Source organism: Nymphaea colorata, chromosome 3 (genome assembly GCF_008831285.2).
Source record: "Nymphaea colorata isolate Beijing-Zhang1983 chromosome 3, ASM883128v2, whole genome shotgun sequence".
Taxonomy (NCBI): domain Eukaryota; kingdom Viridiplantae; phylum Streptophyta; class Magnoliopsida; order Nymphaeales; family Nymphaeaceae; genus Nymphaea; species Nymphaea colorata.
Genome location: NC_045140.1, coordinates 6,679,837 through 6,704,455, shown reverse-complemented (window position 1 = coordinate 6,704,455; position 24,619 = coordinate 6,679,837). Strand labels below are relative to the sequence as shown.

The following is a 24,619-nucleotide window of genomic DNA, read 5'->3' as shown; positions in this document are numbered from 1 at the left end:
GTGGTGCGCACGTTAAACTGGAGTTGACGACGACTAAGTGTCCTTCAATTAAAAAAAAAAAAAAAAATCTTAACTCCACCACCGGCCATTAATCAAATCAACCGGAGTAGGGCCGACCGACCACCATGTGGTGGAATATTGTCTTTCGGGCCCCTAAGCTTCTCCTAACTTCTGTTCATATTGCATATTGTGAGTTCAATAATTGAGCTTTCAATAGTCGCCAACAGGGTACAACCAATTTAAGGGGACAAGACAGTTGCTTACTTGAATCACTGTTTCTGGAATGAAACCAGCAGAATGAACGCGTCAGAGTTAATTTTGAACTCATATACTGAAAATGAACGTATTTTATTAACTAAAAATGTTTCTCTATCTAAAAAGATAGAAAACATGAGCTTATAAGCACATAAAACTGCAACAAATTGAAAAAGGAACTTCATTGCAGAACGACAAACATTGAGACGATTGCAGAGAATGACTGCCACAATGGCAATTAAGACCAGAAGCGCCACATAATCTCCAAAAATATATATCATACAGTTTGTAGACTGCACATATTGAGATAAGAACAACAGCTAAACGAATAGAACTCTCGATTATACACTTGGAAGGAGGGTCTCTCATCGATTCCCAATCACTTTTCCTATCAAACATTTTTATTTCTGTTCAACTTTTGCTTTCTTTATGTCTTTCTCTCCTCCTTTTCACCGCCACACTCTGTTCCACAATCACTCTTTTTCTGTGAAACAGACCGTGAATCGTCTTCAACCTCACACTCTTTTCATCTTCCTCCACCTACCGCCTTCATAATTCTAACGACCAAGGAAGAGGAGAAGGAAAAATCTCTACAGCACAGACACTACCATAATTTGACAATTTAATTTACCCACAGAAGAAACACAGAACACCAAGAGAAAAGGTCTTGAAGAGGATTAACTCAACTCTGAGCCGATCCTCCACTCTTGGCCTTGCTCTCGATGCCGTAGTAGCTGAGGTACCACTTGACGAACTTCCTCAGGCCGGTGGCCAAGTCGGTGGTAGGCTTGTAGCCGAAATCCCTCTCGGCCAGGCTGACGTTGGCGTGAGTGAAGGGGACGTCGCCATTGCTGGGCATCTTGATGATGTTCTTGCGGGCCTTGACGTTCAGGAGACCTTCCAAGATGGAGACGAGCTTCTGAACAGAAAGAGGGGAGGTGTTGCCCAGGTTGTAGACTCTGAGCTGCGCCGGGCCGCGCTTCTTACCGCCGCTTCCGGTGCTCTTTTCGGCGGTGTCGATGGCGCCAATGCAGCCCTTGACGACGTCGTCGATGAAGGTGAAGTCCCTGGCGACGTCCTTGCCGTCGGGGCCGATGAAGACGTTGATGGGTTTGCCCCTGAGGATGTCCTTGGTGAAGAAGAAGTAGGCCATGTCGGGGCGGCCCCAGGGGCCGTAGACGGTGAAGAAGCGGAGTCCGGTGATGGAGAGACCGTAGATGTGGTTGTAGGTGTGGGCGATCTCCTCGCCGGCCTTCTTGGTGGCGGCGTATAGACTGGCGGGACGGTCGGTGCGGTGCTCCTCGGAGAAGGGGTTGTCGGTGTTGAGTCCGTAGACGGAGGAGGACGATGCCCAGATGACGGCGGGCTGGGGATTGGCGGATTTCACGGCTTCGAACAGAGTGACGAGGCCGGCGATGTTGGAGTGGACATAGGAAGCGGGGTTCTGCATGGCGTACCGGACGCCGGCCTGGGCGGCGAGGTGGACAACATGGGAGAAGGGGACGACGTCGAGAAGCTTGGCGAGAAGCGCGGCGTCGTTAATGTCCGCCTCCACTATGAAGATGCCGTGCTTGGCTAGCAGGGCCTGGCGCGAGCGCTTCAGGGAAGGATCATAATAGTTATTGAAGTTGTCCAGGCCGAGAACGCCGTCCCCACGCTTCTTGAGGGCCAGGGAGAGGTGTGAGCCGACGAAGCCGGCGGCGCCGGTGACGAGAAGAGAGAGGCCGCCCGGGCGGCGAGGGGTGGAGGATGCCCGCACCTGTTTCTCCCATTGGGGACCGCCCCAGGAGGAGGAAGAGGAGGAGGAGAGAGAGCGGCGGTGGTGGTGGAGGGCGTCGGTGGGGGAGGAGCCGGTGCTGGTGGGGGACAAGGTGATGAAAAGGACGAGCAGGAGGGCAATGAGGAGACTGGCGCGGAAGAGCAGCTTGGAAGAGGCGGCGATCAACTTGGTGGTGTTGATCCGGCGGAGGTAGCTGTTATAGCGCTCCAGCTTCGCCCCCTTGCTCGCCGGGTCGATGCCATTGGACGACGATCCCATTCTGCCTTCTCTATTCCCGTACTCTTCGTCTCTCTTTTCAGAAACCAGTGGCCGAAGAAGAGAAACCTGCCTCTTCTCGACGCTTCTCTCTCTAGAAAGAGGAGATTCTTCGCAGCAAGAAGCGAGACCGAAAGGCAGCTTCCTGCGCTTTGTCTCTCACTCTGCGGAGGACAGAAACAGAGGAAAATCCCTCCAAACCTGTTCTTCTATCTCTACCCACAGCAATAAGACGAGAAGAAGACACCACCAGTCTTTATTTAGAAAAATAAGAAGAGAAAAGAGAGAGGGGGATCTATCTTGGATCTAAAACAACAAGTACAAACACCATTGGGTTCTGGACAGTAGCATGTGAGATAGGGAGTTCATAGGAAGCTGACAAAGATCTAATTACAGTAACTTTGGTACAGAAAGCAAAAGAAAGAGAGACACAGAAGGAGAGAAAGATTCTCCTAAATGGCAAATGTGGGTAGGGTGCTACTGAACCAAGCCTCACTAATTCAGAAAAGCCTGGAAACCATTGAAATCCTCAATTGGGGATTGGGGATTTCTAGAAATCACAGCAGTGGGGGAGGAAAATTTATAAGAGGGGAGGAGGAGGGAGGGATGGGGCCCCCTCCCCTATGTGGACCAATCGGTTGGTTGGAAGCCACTTTCTAGACAAGTGTGTGTGTGCATTGATCTTCTTTCTTTCACCTCTCATCTCTTTTCCTTTTGGGGAGTTCACCAATCTCCTTCTTTTTCTTTACATCCGCCATTAAAAGGGGCATGGAGTTCTGGGCCCCCTCAAGATTTACGGCTGTTTTACAGTGTGCCCTGTTAAATTTGAAAAAAGAAAAAAAAGAAAAACCCACAGAAATCCATTTAAAAAGGGGTGCAAGGGTGGTCCTTCCCCGTCCCTGCCTCTTTAATATGGTTTGCCAAATCCCTTTACAGCTTTCTCCCTCTGAGTCTCTGCTTCTCTCTCTCTCCGAACCTTCTTCTTCATTCAATACGGCAAACAGCTGTTTGGTGGATTTGAAGTCCATCTCCCGAAATCAATGGTGGAAAACAAGTTTCTGGCTCAGAAAACTCTTGTTTCTGTACTGTCATTCAACGCTTTCTAAGTTACGTACAGAACACGGATCTGTGGACCGTCGGGGTGCTGAACTTCTTCATGGTAGTAACCACGACAGTCGAGCGATGAAATTTTGGACGTGAAACTTTTGAAGCCGAGTTACCTGTGCTGCTTGGATTACGAGAAAAATAACTAAAACATCGTATTCGTTATTTTTACAATATATTATTAAAGTAACACTTCCATCACCTTTCGAGACCATGGCAGTCGCACCGCGTGGATTTTATTTAAACTTGTCAGTGAGTAGATCGTTTCCCCATCATTTAGTATTAAATATTTTATTTAAATAATATTTTTAATAATAAAAAAGTAAACTATTTTTACAACATTTAAATTTGATCAATTTTTTTATAAATATGATTTAAACTAAAACATGATTTATATTTAAGTAGTGTTTGTAACCACATTAAAGGTTCATATTTTTTATTAAAACAACTTTGAACATAAATTATAGAGGATATATACCTAGATAGATTTAGGTCCGGACCGGCAATTTTTTTTTTTTTTTGGCACCTAAGCAATGCTGGTGTCGGCCACGTGAGCCATCGTTAAGATAATAAATTCTTTATGTTTTCTTTTCAAATTTATTTTTAAAATAAATTCGTGAAAATTTTTAAAAATGGAAGAGAAATGCCGGGTACGGATCGTTACGGGTTTTATCGGGTCCGTATCAGTTGCAGTTTAATGACCAAGAGACGTGTATCGGCGGGCAGCAGGCCGACACGCCTCTATTGATATATGACTAAATCCATAAATCTTACATGCATTGTATATATAGTGATGGCTAAAAACCAGACCAAATAAACCAGAGACAAAAATCAAACCATTTAAATATGATATTTAAAGTTTTTTGTAATATAGATTGACGCAAAATATAAATTAAGTTTATCATTTTTTTAGGTTTTAACAATATTTTCATAATAAGCAAAAAAAAAAAAGAATAGCTTCCATAGCATCAACATTTCCTAATATAAAAACAAACATTCTTTATAAAAACAACTTGATTCAAAGCAGTTTTTATATCAAACTAAGTTTTGTAAATATATTGGGATGTTTATATTTTATTTAAAATAATTTTTAACAAAAAATTAAAGGGTCTAGTTTTTATCTCTGACCTGTATATATATATATATATATATATTACCTTTATCAAGACAAAATATGAAGTCAAACTGGGTAGATATTGTTGAGTAGAAGAAGGAAAAGAGACAATTTTTGAACTTGCTATAAAGGACATGGATCCATGGGATATCCCAAAATGGCCAGTGGTAAACCAAGGGAGCTCCCTCTCACCTTCTATATGAAAAGGAAAGTGCTTCCCTCCTTTCACATGCCTTGCAGTTAATGTTCTCATCCAAGGCTTATTTACCTATGACTATGAAATGTGTGACACTTACTTTAATGAACCCGAAAGTTAGTGCAAAAATGAAAGAAAGTTGCTCGTAAGTAGAAGTTTTATGACCGAATTCGGTGTTGCATATAAATTAAATATGCTCGCTTGAATGGCCTGCAAATCTCCAAAAAATGAAAATTATATTTTTCAAAAAGAAGAATATAAAACTAGTATGGTTATCAATGGCCCAGTTTTTACTAATAGTAAATATTTATTTATTTCTGTTGAAAAATGGGGCTGTTTTGTGTCGGCGTCATCCAATGATCTAAATGCCAATGCATTTAGAAAGGCAAAAAAAACAAAATTGCAAAAAGCAATAAATAAATGAAGAGAGAGCCGACATGGTGGGCCCACCGCCGTCTCTTTCCACCTGATAAGACGTGTGAGACGGTGGGACCCTTTCTCTCCTCCTTCCTTCCCTTTCGCCCTTTCACTTCTTTCTCCCTCCCCCTACTCCTTCATTCCTCTCATGTGCAATCTCTCTCTCTCTCTCTCTCTCTCTTTTGTTTTTCTAATAACTATGTGTAGATGCGGTAAAAATCGAAAAAAAACGTATTTAAACAATTAATAAAATAAAAAAACTCTTAAATATTTTTAAAATAATGAAAAAAATATCAAAATTGCTTTATATATATAATTATATAATATTGTAATCATTTTCACTTTCCTTTAACTATAAATTCTCAGGAGATGAATGTGATTAATCATATAAAACTATGAATTGTGAGCCAAAGGATTTCTCCATTCAAACTTACATGAAAAAATGTACAAATTCTATATATAATTATATATAACTTGTGAATTTGTGAGTTCAAGAATTTTTTTCATCCAAAAATTAATTAGAATGAAACAATTCATTATATATATATATAGATATATGGACGAGATATTGTAAAGTCGTCGTATTATTCTAATGGTGGCCCTCATGGGAAGGGGGTCAGCATCTGAAGAGTGTCGGCAGCTTGGTGTTTAGCGAGGCTGAGTTGTATTTATTAGGAGGAGTTGGTTGTCCTTCTTCATATCGCATTATATGCAAACAGTGACGCGTAAAACAAGAAAAACGGCTCAGCCCCTCTTTCCCCTCGCTTGAAAAATGTGACCTATTTCTTGGACGTTCTTCCCATCTCAAGACTCAAATCCAACACAATTTTCTCAAAAAAGTCAGCCGTGGAAAAAATTTTGACAGACGATCGAGACCCAAGAAATGACATCTAATTGGATTTGAATAAATGTCCAATCCATCTATGGTTTAGATTCAGATTCAGTTTCAATTAAATATATTTTATATTCAAACAGTTTAAATTGGGTCGAGCATCTAAAAGTCGGATTTGGATGTAAAAAAGCAAAGCTGGATTCGGATTTAGTATGGACTTTTCTTCCTTTGTGTTCGAATCTAAATTCAAATGCATATGCATCTTGTTCTTATCTGATCCATAGACATCCTTATTATCTACCTCTCATTTTCTACCTGGAGAAACCTTAATGTTCTTAGGCTCATTTATGGCGAGTGCACTAATTTTCAGTTAAAGGACTTAAACTGTTTGGACTGGCCCCCCATTACAGTGAATCCAATTATGTAATTGGATTAATCGTATTCGCGACCTTATCCTTTTCTTTCTTTTCTAAATTGAATTCAGATCCAACCAACATAAGACCAAATTTAAGGAATTCCGCTCAATATATAGACTTACTTGAATGAAATTCAAATTTCAAAACTACCCCATTCAAATTTAAGTTTTGAATATCTCGGATTTGAATTCAGACTCTGCATATCAAACATGAACCACAATCAGTATCATGTGTCGCATAGCTTGTCAAGCTGGCAGGTCGGTGAGACCTAGCGGTCAGTTCGATTTTCATGGGTATTATTATTTTGGACTACAAATTGAATGAAATTCAAATTCCAAAACTACCCAATTCAAATTTACAAAAATTAGTGTAATAATATATGATATTCGTCGTACTAAGATTTACAAAAACGCCGTACCCTCGTACCCGCACCCGCACCCATACCATTGTGACATAGCCTTACAAATGTCCTTAAGCAACCCTAAACCTTGAGTGATGGAGGAAAAGGAGGAGAGGGACATCCGCCTCTCACAAATTGCCTCTATGAAATTTAAATATTGTCAGCACATCCGATTAAACTGATTCAAAATCAGATCAAGCATCGATAAGAGATTACATCTGATCCCTCTCAAATATATACCAAGTTCCTACACGTACGAATCCAGTGACTGAGACTGTATTCTTTAATTCAAATCAAGATTAGTAATTAGATCTAAATTTCTTTACCACAGTCAAGAGGACGGATTCAAAATCAAAGAAGTAACGAGACGTATTGCAGTCATTTAGATTCCTTAAATGTGGGCCACTTTTTTGAAGAGAAAGAAAGGTGGGTGGGCCTGGCCGTAATAACACAAGACTTGCTCCAAGGGCTAAGGTCATGGCTTTTCTATCAGCATGAACCTGATTTCCACCATGGACTCGTCTCTCTGTTAATGTGCTCAGTTTATTTGTATACATATGGCCGTTCCTTGCGTTGGTGGCCTTATTCTGTCCAAGCTAAATTAATTGCTTCAGTACAACTACGAAAGCTCAAGGTGGAAAACCACAGACGACCATAAATCACGAATACTATACTCTATATATGACACTCCCTATCCTCCAAATCTCTCTCTCTCTCTCTCTCTCTCTAAGAGAAAGTGATTGATTTAGAGAGAGAGATTTGGGTCTGCTGCAGGCCACTTAAATTTCATTTTGAAAGCAATTTTTGGACATTATAAGAGAGAGAGAAGAAGAAGAAGAGAGGGAATCAGAGATTTGGGTATGTCAAAACATCACTTGAGTGCCATTTTAAAGCAGCTTTGGACGATCTAGCCTTGCAGATGAAGATAGAGAGAGAGTGTGAGCGAGAAGCCACTTATGTTCCATTTGAAAAGCAGCTTTTGAACAATCCGACATTGTAGATGTAAACCCAGGAGCAATTTGACAGAGAGAGATTTGGGCATGTCGCAAACTACTTTAATTTTATTTGAAAAGCAGCAGTTTGAACAATCTTATATATATATATATATATATATATATATATATATATATATATATATATATATATATAATCATTATGATGAGATTTAGCTAACATTTGGGCATCTGACCAAATAAATGCATTAGTCTTGTTATTTACTGTGGTTGAACATTATTGTTATACATCAGATCATGACATTCTCTGTCATGGAGGAGGGTACATGGGGTTTTATGATTTGGCACAACGAGCACAAGGTACATCAAATGTTCCATCTGCAGCTGGCAGCAAGTCTATCTCCTTAGGTACATCGACGGGAAACTGTACATGGATATGACATGTAAAAACTATTTATCAGTACAGTCTTCTTTTAATCTACTGCACAAATTTTATATATATATATATATATATAAAATGAGAATCTTTGAGGGCCATTATGAGCCACAAGATCAAAATTGATTGCACGCAAAGGTGATATGATTTAATTTTTTAACATTATACCACTAGTTTAGCTGAAATCAAATTTTGTTTAGGGTGTTTGTTTGGCTTTAACCAAGTGACCAAATATACAATCAAGGCACCTTCTTCTCATAATATAAGGATGATGTAAACAAACACCAGACCGTGTATCAACCAACGACAGTTCCTATTATAGTCAATTTCTTTACTTGTACTATATCACTTTTTTTTTTTTCAATGTTTGGCTTGTGGAAGTAAGCTTAACAGCTAGTATACGCCGGAAAGTATGGCCTAAGTTGGGCATCTTTGATAAATGGTCGGCCTCGACACCCCATGCAATTCTTTCAGCCACTTTCGTAATGGACTATGGTTACTTTTGTTGGGATGCACCGTGCACATCCCCCCATGCATGACATGTGTTCCTCTGACCCATGGCAAATGTCAATCACACAAGCTTGTATATATAGCCAACTTCAATGTTTGAGTAAGTAAATCACTTAACAGCATGGGCAAAGTCAAGGTAGGGCCTGCATGGCTACCAGCCCCACTTTAATTTTTTTTTTTTTAATTTACATGTAAATTTTTAAAAATTTCACTTGTTTTATATAAAAATTTTGAAAAATGATATTTCGACCGTAGTTAAAGTTTAGAAACTTTAATTCGAGCCCCCTCATGAAAAATTTATGGCTCTCCCTCTGCTTAATGAGCTGGGAAAGTGTTCTATTTTTGTAGATCATGATATCTCATTTAAATACAGTCTCCATCTCATTTAAATCTAGTCTCCATAAGAGCGTTAATTTTGGTGGTTGTCTTCCATAAAGTCGCTATATGTTGTGACAAAAGCTAGTGGTGATAGTGATGGAATAGAAATATAAAAGCAAACATGCAAATAAATAAATAAGATGGCGTAATAAACAAACTTTAAGTTCGATAAAGAGACGTAGGAAACCGGAGTTCTCATGTCCCTTCTGATATTCTCCCGTTCTTTTCATGGCGATTCATCTTCTCATGATGATTTGGGGTTACTGCACAAAGTGCAGATTAACTGTATCATATCTCCTTCACGTGGCCCCTTCTTGCTTTAATGCAACTATTTCTGACATTATCATTATTATTGTTTTTTTACAAGTTGAGTTCAATAATTGCCGAGTGAAGAACATTACTGAGAGCTACTTCACCTACTGAGTGCTAACAAGGAGCGGCACTCCATGGTTCAGCGACAGCAGCATGGAGGGCACAGTGCACTAATTTAATGTGAATTGGAAAAAAAAAATGTTGTTGGCTGTTTGGTGCCCATAATTTTTCATGAATTCATCATTCTTAGCATTCATGAGCTTTTCATTAATGTGAGGAAAATATGATGGCATTATTCACCGCCAAAATAATGCTTGTTGACTATGTTACAGGCACACTTCAATTTGCACATGCATGCTGCCCCTCGACGAACTATTTTTTAAGCATCTTCTTATTAGTGGTTTCGTGTAAATAGCATCGTTAAAAGGTCGTTCGACAGTAGAAACACTCTGTGAGGATGACCCCTAATGAACTTAGAGGTCCATCCAATTAATTATTGCAAATGGGATCATATGCTTGTGTAGTTGTTATTTAATTATCATCAGTTGTCCAAGTGCACTGCCGTTTGAATATGACTCCCATTTCAACGATACTACAGCATAGAGTACATGCTATATGATCAAATATTGCTATCAACTTGGGGTGGGAATTAATTAATGAGTTGAACTGCTCAATCTTTTGCAATACTTGTTATGTTTCTGCTTTATGTAAATCTAACTTTACTATTGCTAATGTGATTAATTAGGGATGTCAATGAAATGGATTGGGCATCAAACGTTGGACTATATTTTTTTAAATAATTAGAATATAAAAAAATTAGCATCATATTGAGAAAGGAAATAAAATTCAGATTTAAGAAATGACATTGGATCAAATCTAAGTTCACATTCAGTTTTAAATAAATATCTGATCGGATAATAAACATCGATATGTGTATCTAAATTTTTCTATCTCTAATATTCATACATTCAGGGGTGGAGCCAGAAATTTTTCAAAGAGAGACCCAAATTAAAGTTTCTAAAATTTTGACATAAGCTGAAATATCATTTTTCAAAATTTTTATATAGGACAAATAAAATTTTCTAAAATTTACATGTAAATTTTTTAAAAAAAATTGAGGGAGGGCCAAGGCCCATGCGGGTCCCCCTAAGCACCACCGCTGCATACATTCTAGAAGTTGGCTCTTAGTATATCATAGTGCGATTCTTGTTCAGTTGTGAATTTAAAAGTCAGATTCGAATATAGTAAGATTTGAATCCCAATATGTGAACATCTGATAAATTGACACGATAAAGGGTACATTGGGTTGGAATTCGATTTATTAACTTTCTAGGATTAGTTTAATGGAAATCATCTTTCAAGATGCCAAGAATCTAAAGCATGTTACTTTTTTTTTACTCAGAGAATTAAAAATCAATTGATTATTGATTGTGGAGTAGAGAACCTCAGTAATTTGGATGAACCTTTTGTGGAGTTTGAAGGGATGCCCAGATCTGAGCCCCTACGATTCAGTTTGTACACTTTTCAAATAGAATATTACGTTACTAAAGTCTGAGTAGTTTGAGTACCTTCCCGTCCAATCAAAGACAGCCCTATGCATGTGGGTTTAGTACTTGGTTCAAATACTAAATCTAGAGTCGTGTAGGTTTAGTAAACGTACAATTCATAATGTGGAGATCCACCGCTCAGCACAGAGCAGAAGTCTTCTACCCAATTCGCCAAAGTTTCTACCCAATTCTTTGTCTTTTTGTGATACATGGTCTGTTTTCAGTGCATCAGGTAACACTCCTATTGCACTTCAACTTATGCACCAAGGACCCTACTTTTGCAGCAGAAATAGTTGATGCTTTTGACACTGGAAATGCATACTGACTGCTTACCAATCCCCAACTCAAGCTATTGCGCCTATACCAACCATTCTGACACTCGAAATGCATACTGACTGCTTACCAACCCCCAACTCAAGCTATTGCGCCTATACCAACCATCTTCAAGGACCCAAGACATCATGATCAATGTTCAAACCAGTCGTATCAAAATCTGCTCGAACCAATCGGCCAATTCAAATCAAGTTGATGGAAAAATTGCTATATTCTGTCGTGGATTCAAGAGTACTGCTTGCACATTTTTCACTATTTTTAGTATATTTCAGTTTTTATTTTAATTTTATTTTATATTTTTTTCATTTTATGATCGTGATTCATAAACAGACATTTATAACAGTGATTCCAGTGGTTTTACATGAATGGTAGCATAAAATTTCTTCAACATGCAGAAGCATGGGAAGTTAGGTGCCCTGTTACTATCAAAGTCTTCTTTAGGACCTGGCCCTACAAAGGGTGCTAGGAACCAAGGAGGCTAACTGAGACACATGGCATGGGTCCTTCAATGAGCCTTTGATTTGGATGCTTTTCCCTCATAAACTGTCCTCTTCCCAACTCAATATGCAACAACCAAAAAGAAAATCTTTAGATGTACCAATTTTTAAACAATTGGTAGGGAAAAAAATCTATGTTGTCTCTTTTTATATATATTATATTATGTACTAGCTAGGCTCTGATGATGTACAATATTGAGGCGAGTCTGCCCATCTCAATCTTCTGACAAACCACACATAAATAATGAATGCTACCACCTTAGGAAAGACTCACCATGCCTGGCGATTTTCAAATCCGGCCAAAATTAAGACTGGACATTTGATAAGCTTCGTGTTTGAAATCTCACTTCTCGCCAACCTAGTGCGCCTAATTTTGTAAAGTTTGGTAACCAAATATCTAAAACTGGGGGATAAGATTTGGGTCAACTCATTATTGAACCTAGGTCTGAAACCAAGAGAATGTGTGTGAGTGCATATATATATATATATATATATAATTAGCATAGATAAAGTTGATGCGATCACTTTTCTTTTAAAGATATCTTTCCTTTCTGTAAAGCAAGCTGAGTTCAGAGAGACTTTCCTGGCAGATTATGCAAGCGAGATCACACTCATAACAGTTAATGAGCTTTCTGCATTTTTTAAATCAAAATCTTAAGAGGAATCTCTTCTCCATGTAGAGGGGTTAGCTTCAAACTAAGGTTGCGTTTGATTCTCCACGGATCTTCAATCCGAGTAAATCTCAAATCCATGATAGCTGAAATCCACAGTTGTATCAAACTGTGAGTTTCAGCATCCACCCCTAACGTGGATTTCAAATGCACACTTTAGTGTAAAATACATGGATTTGAAATTGGATGGGGAGGGTCGGATTTGAAAACCGTGGATCTCAAATCCTCGGTGATTTGAGATCACCACGGATCTCAGATCCATGGTAATCAAACACAAGATAAGTATCATTTTCAAATACATAACCAACTTGAGTCCCCGTTCAAAAGTACCACGTGTCACATTTTATGCATTTTTAGTGTTTTTTGCAAAATTTTTAATAGAATTTTCATGTATGTTTTTAGATTGGCCATAATTTTTTAATACTTTTTGCTGATTCACCGAATTGACAGCGGCATTTCATATTTTTTAAATGACACTGCAAATGTGAACTCTTCAGTGCAGCTTTAGAGGATAAGAAGGAATCCTTCAAAATGGAAAGCCTTGGGGCGAGCTTCAGTTACAAAGCCTAAAAAGGACAATAATTTGAATATGAGGAAGGCTGATTTAGGCTCCAGAATATTTAATATGGCGAGATTGATATGTACGTAAACTAAGGTCTTCAATTTAACCATATTTACGTTCCCCTTTCACCATCTGTTTCAATGGTGAATATCAAACAATCCAGTTGTTTACTTGAATCCATGAAGTCTGATTGACAAACAAAAATTTTCTTTCCATTTGATTTTTCCTTTTTTTCATTTTCTAATGATTGATTTGCAACTAAACTGTAACATTTTTTAAGGGGCATAATAAAGCAAGTCAGGTAAAAAAAAATGTTTCGTCCGTTCGATTCTTATGAGTGTTACTCTTTATTGTACTTTACCCAAGTCTTAATTTAACCCAAAACCATAAAGGTAAGAGAAATGAAGAAATCTTTTTTCTAGAGATTTCTTCACCAGAAACAAAACTGTAATCTTATATATTAGGCTTTATATTAATTAAGTTAGAAATTGACAACATCTCAAAGCTATAGACTCAAACCGGGTGCAACCTTATGAACTTGGTTATACGTGTCCTATTGTGCATGATTTTTCATGCATGAGAATTGTTAATGGACTAAAATACTTTTACTTTATTCTTAAAAAGAAAATTTTTTGTAAGATAAAATTAAAAAAAAAATTGTGAAGGCATTTTCATAAATTACCAAAATACCCTTTCCTCGGTACATTTGTTGATCCTTTCACCTTTTTTCTATTTTAAGATCTTAAAGTGAATCCTCCGGTGAAACAGACGAAGCCATTTTGTTGGGATCCCAAAGAGGTACAACTCGAAACGAATTAACTAACAAGATAAACATGGGTGACTTGCTGCAGGTCTGATACGGCCATGGCCGCAGCAACATGCTATCGTGTGGCTGCATTCAACAAGTTGGCTCCCACTGCGACGGATTCTTCCGCGAGAAAAGAGAGGAAAAAGAGAGGCAGGGAGAGATATGCCTCCTGTCGGTGGCATCGTGGCCAATTGGCCATGCTTTAGAGACAAACCATCTTCCTGTTTTCCTTCCTCTTTGCATTATTCTTCTCATCACATCAAATCCTGCGGCCCCCCCCGTCGAATTATTAACTCTCTTTTTCAGCGGCTCCCCATTATTTTACGTTGAAATTCAAAGCTTCGTACGATGAGATTGAGCTGTAATTAATTACAGGGTATGCGAACGAGAGTGTGCCAAATGGAGCATCTTTCTCTCTCTAGCTAGGAGAAAGGAGTGGCAATGGAGGCTTGTTAGGAAACTAGAAGCGTCCGGCCGCTCTACCTAGTCAGCCTCTCTCTGTAGATGTACTTTGGCGGATCGGAATGGGCGGACGGCAGATGTGGTGTGGACACAGAAGAAAATGAAGACATAATATCGATAGGGAGCAGTGAAGTCAGGCAAGGACCGCGACCACATCCGGTTTACTACCATTTTCCAATGGGCTCCATTTCATCGTCATCAGATCAGGACCTCTCTCTCTCTCTCTCTCTCTCTCTCTCTCTATATATATATATATATATATATATATATATATATATATATATATATATATATATATATATATATATATAAAAGATATCTCCTTTGTTTCCTTATGAGATTTTCCCTGTCTGATCCTATTGCCTAGAATCTTAGGATTAATTAAACATAAACTTCAGTTTTTTCTTTAAAATTTACGTGGGCCGCCTCAGCGGTCCAGTTTGTGTGCATGTTATTCTCTTCGATCACATTGAATTAGTTAGTAGAAGATGATCGATGTTACTTCGAATAGGCCGAAGCCTTTTTTTTTTTTTTTTTTTTTTGCTTTTAAGGTTTAGGACTATTTCGAGATGTAGGTGAAGAGTGATATACCCAGCAAGTAGAGTATCGTGCATTTATTTTTTTCAGTTCAAAAGAGTCGTGCCGATGAAAATCAAACTAACAACCAAACTTTTAACAGTTGTCAATCCAACCAACTACACTATACCCTCTCAGAGCACATCTAATAGCAGGGACAAAAGATAATTATAACAATCCAAGTCACTTTCACACCAAACACAAGCCCTTTGTCTAACGAATCCCCATGCACCCCCTAACAATTTTGGTTTCAACCTTAAAATAGAAAAATGACAACCAACTATTTAACAATCTCATTTATAAGTCTCTTAAAATTATTCACAATCTTAAACAAGAGACTAAATATTTTCATTATCCTTCAAGCACACCGGTATGCATGTGTAGGACCCTAAGTCTAAATGTTAAACCAACTCTGATATTACTGTAATGACTCGGTTCACTTTTACACCGAAGTAGGGTCCTGACAAATCCCAATCTGCTCTCTAACAATTTTGATTTAAGTTCCAAAAAAATTAAGAATCAGAACAACCAACCACTTAATAACCTCATTTATAAATTTTTTAAATTATTGTTTGGCAACAATGACAATATATAATAATTCTATGTATCTATTATAAATATTGAGAAGAGCGTGAAACATTGTGTTACATTATCCCATGAAGCTACCCTAATATTTGGGCCAGACACATGAAACATAATATACAGTTACATAGTTGTCGGTGTTACAGTCCTTCACTTTTTTTTTTTATTAAATTACATTTAACTAACTAAGAGCGACAAGACAAGAACGGAAAAAAAGAAAAGCAAAAGACAAGGTCGTTGAGACTTAATATCCCTGTAGGTACATATATATGTGTGTGCATGCTCCTGTGCCTGTAAAGTAGGTAGATTCATGCTGTGCACCCATAACTGTAGTTTGTGTTATTGCCATCACGCCTCTTGTGTACTTGTACTTTTAGTTGCTTCATTTAATAGATGAGGCATTATTATACATTAGTTTATTGACATGACAACAGGAATTATCCCAGTTTGCTAAAAATTGACACGTTGTGGATCATTATTTTCAACTGCTCAACCCACTCCCACGCGGGGGCTTGGGTCCAAGTCTGGCAAACCTCAAATCATATTTTAGCCAACCAAGATAATCAATTTTTTAACAATATTATTTATAAGTTCCCAAGATTATTAAATATGAAAGTAAACTTTTTAGGTGGTATAATTCACCCCTTAGACCACACTCATCCACATCAATAGGACCTCAGGTTTGAGTGTTAAATTGACTCTAATACCACTATAACGATCTGACTCACTCCCACAATGTGCTCAGGCTTTTGGTATGACAGATCCGAACTGCTTCTTAGGTTGTTTGGTTTCAGCTCCAAAAAAGACTAGGAACTTAGTAAGCCCCAAGATTCATCATAATCTCATACATGAAACTAAATTTTTTGGAATGTTACAGTATTAATCTTGTTAGACCTTGTATTATATGAAATACATCGAGTTGTGTATAAAAATGGCTTATATTTTTGGTATTTTAAGATTGGATGAACAAAATGCCATATCACTTACAAAAAATTAAAATAGTATAACAATAACTTATGAATGACACTTTGCCTCAGGTTTTCAAACAACAAGATGGACTAAATAATTTGATAAATGTGATCTACATAGTTTATCTAACAAACAACCAACTTTGAATCACATCATTCCAATGTTTAAGAAAGACAATCATGAGCATGATGACTCAATATCCAACAAAATTCGCTTGGTAAAAAGTCATTTGTTTCTTAAACTTACGATCAGTAGCATTATTTTTTAACAAAAAATTGAATTCCATCCATATTATAAGACTATGTATTACTTTAGACTAAAGCACAACAGAAGTTGGAAGGCACCATTGTGTGTTTAAAGTAGAGAGATATTTCTCCTTTACAGGCACTTTCAGCCACTTAAGAAGACATGTTTCAAGACGTTTTCTTCTTAATAATTTTGACATCAAGTTCTGCCCACCATGTTTTGCTTGTAAGGATTGAAAAAAAAAAGAAAAAATCGTGTAAGAACCTGATGTTCGGGTTTCAGTTTCTTTTGTATTTTGTAAAGCGATTATCACACACTTTGTGAACAGGTCCTCATTTTTCCTACCTCTGGGGCTATAGGCTGCATCCGGACCTGGATAAAGTACAATACATATATCAACTTTTAGTATTGTAATCCCACCAGTTACGATTCATGAGAGTAGCACCTACAAAAATCAAACAGGCAATACTGGTTCTATATGCCCACTTACCCTACTCAACCAACTATGTTACACTCTTTAAGGCTATATTTTAAAATATTTTATGGTCTAATTTGGAAGAAGACAAGGCAGCACGAATCTGTCTGGAATATACCAGCTTCTTTCTCTTTCTTCCATTTATGTATTTATATAGTTAACAGATACCCTATTAAAAAATTTGACACTTGCCCAAAAAAACACGCAGCAATAAAAAAAATTAGGCACTATAATTCAAAACCCTCATATTATCAGTTGACAATGACGATAACCAGTAGCTTTCATGTTAGCTGAATCGTCATTATCAATGCAGGTGCTTCCTGTAAGATTCCTTATGATTTTTGTGATGACCACGTATCTTCTTGTATCTCATTGAGAAGGACAACCGTCTTATGCTCAACAACTTTAGCCTCTATGTGACCGAAGCAAACCCAGTCTGCGTCGGAAGTTCCAGGAAATCTTCACGACTTCTTGGCTCATGTGCTCAACAATTCGTATGCTGAAAGGTTAAAGCATGGTGTACTTTTAGAGAAATGATGGATGCTTGCAGCTTCTTACACCAAAGCAGAACAACTAGTCTTACAAGGCATTTGATGGCTTGAAAATATTTTTCCTACGAACCTTTTCTGGAAAAGTTGTTCAGGGAAAAACGATAACTTCTTAAAAGTACTTTTTTTTTTCTTGGTATCAAGCCGCCTCTAGGAAGTAGCGAGCCAGAAAGTTTTGAATGGCACCAATACACAATTATTAGAAAAAAAAAATGAAATAATTTATTAATTGGGAAAACAGGTATACAGTGAAATAGCAGAAAGGCACTATACATGGTAAACAAATTCTGTGGATTTATATTGCCGACTGCCTATACAACCTCAGGCTCAGTATGTGCTTGGTAACAACATCATGATATTAATGTTTCATAAATCTATCTCAAATATTATCAATGCATTGAAGTTGTTTCATGAATCTACCTAACTCTTCGACATAGATTCATGAAACACCAACATTTCCTGTAACCACAGCTCTGCTTACGGTAAGAGGTCTAGCCACAAAAGGTTGAACATGCCCATACCTTAAGTGGCCTATGCAAGACACTACAGCTCCTAGATGAAGGCCCTTTGAACACAGAACATCAGAGCTTAGCTGATGCAGTGGAAAAGAGGACTCCTCCTCTAATCCATGATCAACGCCCAACTAATCTAGGGAGAATCGAAAGGAATACAAAACGAAACGAAAAAGAGTGAAAGGAAACAGTAAACACAAATAACCATTAGGATTTTATTAAAACTCAAGATCCCCCTTACAATATGAGGCCTAAACGCCTTCATATAGACAAAAAACATTTCCCCTGGATCTGAATCCAAATAAAAAGAAAATAACATATAAAAACCAAAAATTGGAACTGGATCTTCTATGCTCCATTCCTGCGCCATTAGCCCTTAAGAATGCGAAGAAAAAATCTTTGAGCCCACGACCCTACTGGCCATGACCTTTTCCAGTTGTTTTAACATTTTGCCCAGCCATTATTCTTTCATCAGGAAGAGAGAAGATTGTGCTATGCACAGAGCAACCATGGATTGTTACAGAATAAAAACTATATCTACAGTCGCAGAAAATAGAAATGGGATGGTTTGACTTGACCGTCGAGGTTAATATCATGACGTTACCTGATAGAAATAGAACATAGAAGCACAGGCTTGCACAGTTGGATTTTTTCCAATGCAAGAAGTTAAAGCTAAATTCACTACACAAAATCAAAGTATATCAAAGCTAAACAAGTTGTTCGTTTCATTTATTGAAGAAACTAACATGGCTTTATGAAATACAGAGACCTGGATGTCACCAGCCTATTGACGACCGCGAGTTTCAGAAGCCCTCGAATAAAAACAGATGCTTAAGGATTTAAGGCACATAATGGCCTTTAGACTTCATAAACTCATGATGTAAGGTGCTTTTTTCCCAAAACAAATGTCAACATTTGCCCACTGATTGGTGATCTGCGACAGAACATAGACCATATTGATATGAATAGAAAGAAGGTAGCGCATGGTTTGCATTCTTCCGTAAAGAAAATTTAGGAGGTGTTTCATACTGAAAAAGCTTTGCTTCAGTCAGGTAAAACTTTTGGAGCACGTACTCGTGATGCCCACAGAACACGACTAGAAGCATCGTTAGGAATCTCAACTTTCCCAGACGGAAATCGCAGGTATATTCCCCCCTTTTTCCCTTCCCTTCTTCCTGCTCCCCTTCTTCTTCCCCTTTCCCCTGCTCCCACTTTCTTCCCATTTTCTCTTTTACTTTTCCTTGTCCCAATTTGGTCTTCTTCTCCTTCCCCTCCTTACTCTTCTTTCATCTTCCTCTCCTTCCTCCGCACCCTTTTTTCTTCTTCACCATTCTTCCCCATTCATCTTTTCCTTCTCCTTCCTTCCCCACCCCTGTCCTTCTTCTGACATGCATGTAAGAATGCAGAAACAGATTTTTGTGAACATTATTTACCAGTCCGCTGCTTTAAATGTTAAGAATTCAAATGATTTCCGACACTATTCATCATCAAGAACAAGTGTCTTAAGATCAGCATGACCAAACTGCAAGTAGTGACCAAATGAGGTTCAACTTCCACCTATTAAAACACCTTGATCACGCTCTTTAGAATACATATGATGGTCCAGCATCTGCCTCAATTGAAAGGCGTTGAAGCCATTCTTTTTGTTGACAAAAAACAGCTGGCTTCTGCTATGGACATCATATGATGAAATGGAAACTTCCTGGAACTTTTTTTCCCTTTCTTATATTCATGTTTGAAGCAGAATTCGTGTTCTAAGGTTGACCTCAGTGGTAGACCAAGGTGGAATGGATGCAGCTAGTTTTGTTTGTTAATCGACTGAAAAACCCATAAGCGTATTGTAGAGCACTTTCCGTAGTGGATAATGCAAGCACTATCATCTAGACAATCGCAGAATGCTGACGTTATCAGCAAAGCACATTATTCAGGTAATCAAGGTGTCTTCAGCTGTTTATTACTTGCTCTAAGTCTATACTAGGCATATATCATCTATATTAGGCATATATCATTTCACCTGACTCCTTTGGAGAGGTTGTATCGAGCTCAGCAACCTCTAAGCTCATGGCATAGCTTCGTCCTGGTACTTTTCAACTTGTTATAATGACACTCGATGCAAAGAGAGAGAGAGAGGGAGAGAGTGCCCACCATTGGGAGATCACAACATCAAACCGACTGTCATATTCAGATAACTTGGCCATTCATTTCATCAAAAAAATAAATAGAAATATATATATATATATATATATATATATACATATATATACTTTGTCCATAACAATCAAATGCAAAATAATCACATAGTGATAAGCTTTTCCAAATGCTCACACCAATGCATTGTTATTGAAGAGCACTTTATCTGAGAAGAACAGGAAGACAAGGCCAACTGTAACTCAAGAACCAAAGAGAAGCATCTCATGATCATATAAATGGGGAACAATCACTTGTCTAAACCATTATAAATGCAGGCAAGGGAAGCATCATGAAAATCTAAAATTTTAATAAAGCAATTTGACAGTTTGAGGAACCAATAATATCCGGACAGATTTCAAATATACAGTCATCCAGCAATCGGCAGTTTACCTATTATATATATATATATATATATATATATATATATATATATATATATATAAAAGCTCCACCAAAAAAACTGAACACTGTAAACATCATCATAGGTCATCCAATGACCAAAATCAAACCGCTCATAAGCCATGTATAAAATAACTTATTAATATATATATATATATATATATATATAAGCTCCACCAAAAAAACTGAACACTGTAAACATCATCATAGGTCATCCAATTACCAAAATCAAACCGCTCATAAGCCATGTATAAAATAACTTATTAAAAAAACATTACTATGTTTCTAAAATAACTATTAGTTTTGGAAATAAAATCAAATTTTTTAATTGATCACTTTCTTAACGATTCACTTTGAAAAGAAATTAAATATTCGACGTTAGTGAGCATTAGGCTTTCAAAACTCGAGTTATAAAAGCCACATGGAGTTGCATATTGTGCCGACACCACTTGAATCACTTAATGGAACCTTAAAATATTTCACTAGTTCAAAAGAAGAAAGGAACAATACAAACACTTTTAAAAGGCACAAACCATACTTCCTTAAAACTCTAACCAAATTTGATGAACACAAAGCATTCAAAGAAGCAAGAGAATAATCAAGCCTTGAGAATGTGCATATCAAATTTTGAGCCAAAAACCATTAGATTTAGAGCCCTTATTAACCTTGCAACATTTTCCCTTTCATTTGAAAATTTCACGTACATCCATATGGTCGGATTGCAAAAAATAACTCAAAAATTATTGAAAAGACCATCCCTAAACGGTTGACTTACTCTCCATGATAAAGAGAGAGGGAGTAATCTTAAAGGCTAACACAACGTGGGACCTGAAAAAATGAAATTACCATGCGCAAGTGCAATAGTATCAACAATTTGACATTATCAATTAAATAAATATGGAAATGCCAACTTTTTTTTTTATCTGAAAAAATAAAATTATTTGTCATCTAGTCAAAAGTTATTTTACAACTGACAACTTGTGAGTCAATGAACCACATTGATTAAACGGCCCATAATTTTAGCACAAATATTTCAAAACCTATACAATATTATATATATATATATATATATATATATATATTTATTTATTTACTTATTTGTGCTGTGCCTGTCAGCATTCCATGCTGGCTTGATCAGTCCCAACCGGACTCCGCTTCAAGGACAATTCACCATTGGTTCTTCAAAGATGTGCTCTTCTCTTCAAAAGAGGGACAAGGATATCTACTTTGATATAATTTGGATTAGCAAGGGGATCACATGTCAGATTCCTTGATGTGTCTTGGCAGCATCTCAGGATTGAAATGCTGAGACTGGACCTTAGGTAGAATTCTCACCAATCAATACTTGTTAACTGCAACAGACACATGGCAAGTATCCATGAGGAAGAGCTATGCATGATTATAATGCATAAATGCAGACTATATATCAAAATATCATCAGCTGGTTAAAATGTATCTCCCACATAATCGATGATTAAAGTAGAGAAACAAGAATGTGGGCCATAATTATAATACAACACCAAAAAGGACCATTACATGAGGTTTCTCCTACACAATCTAGGAAGTATATTATCTATCATCTCCATATGAGAACTTTTTTCCACACATAGTCAATCACTGACCTAGTACTAAGCCATTTTGCTTTAATATCAGACCAATTCTATCACTGATTGCTATTTTCTTAATCAGCAGCTCACACATGTTCACGATAACTTCAAGCATCTTTCACGATAAATAAATGCAATAGTAGGTGCAGCAAGAAATGCAACTTAAACAATTTCACGTGGCATCAATATCAGATTTTGCTAACAGATATTGACAGACGTCCATTTTTTTGTCAGCAAGCGGAGCATAATTGTAGAGTCCAGATGTAACACTAGTGGTCATCGACCCTGAGAAGGGCCATCTCCCTGTGTAACGATGGACACAATCACTTTACCAGACTCGTAACTGTATCTACCAATATTTAATATGATAGGCACCTGACTAAGTCTGGCTCACCATCCTTAAACACATCAATTAGCAATAACCAGAGTATTCAAAAGAAACAAGCTATAAGCATTCAAAGACGCTACAATGTACAAAATCTCAAGGACAAAAGGGAATTTTATCTCCACTATGGGTAACCTTCGAGTAGAGTGTCATACAACATCAGATTCCCAACATGAAACTAATGAGTGCATCAGAACCTGAACAGCACAGGTAAATGGGTGTTACGGTTTCTTTCCCATAAAGAGGAAAATGAAGAAAGAGAGACATGATATTGACAGCAATCAGATTTATGAAAGAACGAATGTCCAATTTTTCCACTTTCACCCTCTTCCAATAAAACTTTTTTAGAATTCTTTTCCCCATAAATTTTCTCCTGGGCCATCAAATGGCCCCAACTGAGAAGCCTGGATAGAGAGAAGACACATAGAAAACATGTAAATAAACATTAACATCACAACGGCACAGTGACAAACCGAGTCAAAAGATGTACCATGCCATAAAAATAGTGAGATCCACAGATAACGAAATCCACACTATCAGTTGATGGAGTTAGTTTTACGTGTCACAGGCAGTGTTTGACCATTCAATTTGAGCATCGTCGCGTTACCAGCAGTCCTTTTCGTACGAACTATAATGACTAATGTCAAAACCAAAAAGGCACGGTTCTAACACGTAAACAGACATTAAGTGAGAGACATCCCAAATTATGACAGAAGTGAGATGCTTGGAAATAACACACTCTACATCGGATTATCAAATTCGTTTGTCGGGACAAGGAAACTGCGAAAGAGAGAAAGATCGAACAACTCAACTGCCTAGCTTTTAAACTGAAACTACTTTTGAAAATTAGCCCTTTTAAGAAAAAATCCATTTTAAACCTAAAACAGCAGTACCATACGAGGAAATCTAAAATGAACTAACGGGTTGACATACATCTATGACTTTAATACATAAACGGTTATGCCGGATATTCAATCTTTACCCTAATCAACACTTCAAATACCATCACAAAAAAATTAAGGACGATTATTCGGTTAAGGAGAGAAAAAATGAAATCGATTTGGTTGACGTGAAAAAACATGTAATAGTGAAAAAACCCGGACTACCAACGAAATACATGCCCCACGACGAACTAACCAGATTAAATCTTCCCCATTTCGTCTATCGCGGTCTTCAGTGACTTTGCAGCTTCCTGCCATGAAACCATCCCATCTCTCGACCAGAGATGGAAAATCCGCACTGCCGCAGCATTAGGAGGCAGAGAGGGAAATACAGGGAGAGGATAGAATCAATGAACTGTGGCTGCGCCGCCGTCGACACGGAGGCTTGAGGCCTATAGCAGGGTCGGCGCCTCTGCGGCGGCTAAGGCTAAAACCCTCACAAAACCGAAGAGCGAGGAACTGGGATCTTATATAGTGATAAACCGGGTCGGATCAAGTTGGCGTTCGATGCTATGTCTGTTTCATAAATTAATTGGCCGTTTTGTGAATGAGTTTTAAACATGTAATTGCACATACGATCATTTGGCACTCCATAAGACGTAATTAGAATGTGTTACTGTTGAATTGATTGAACAAAATAAATATTAAATTCAAATTAAGCAAGAAAAAAAAAGGAGAAAACATAGCACAGAGAATTCAAAAACTCAAGCTCAAGGGTTTCCAAAATGTAAGACAAGAGAAACGTACTTATCATTTAGGATAGGTTTGATAAGCCAAAGATATCTCTGCATGTTTAATTAAGAGCAAGAGATGAAACGTTGAAGGACAGGCAGAGGCAGGCAAAGTAACTCGACAAACAGATGTATCGATGTTGGAGCTATGCGTGTTCCTCAAGACGAACATGGTAGTTGTGGAGCTAATAATTTTTTCGTTGAAGAAACTCGTTCGAAA

General features: G+C 37.6%; 1 protein-coding gene and 1 long non-coding RNA gene across 2 annotated transcripts; both read right to left on the bottom strand.

Annotated features, from left to right (window-relative positions):
* Window positions 1–329: 329 nt before the first annotated feature.
* Window positions 330–2,848, bottom strand: LOC116250730 (UDP-glucuronate 4-epimerase 6). The gene has a single exon (XM_031624601.1). The coding sequence runs from the start codon at window positions 2,291–2,293 to the stop codon at window positions 938–940; it is 1,356 nt and encodes a 451-aa protein (XP_031480461.1). The 5' UTR covers window positions 2,294–2,848; the 3' UTR covers window positions 330–937.
* Window positions 2,849–18,337: 15,489 nt separating this feature from the next.
* Window positions 18,338–24,109, bottom strand: LOC116251510 (uncharacterized). The gene is made up of 2 exons (XR_004171688.2): window positions 23,865–24,109; window positions 18,338–22,087 (listed from the first exon to the last, which is right to left on the bottom strand). It is a non-coding gene; the product is annotated as an uncharacterized LOC116251510 (long non-coding RNA).
* Between the last annotated feature and the right edge of the window lie 510 nt (window positions 24,110–24,619).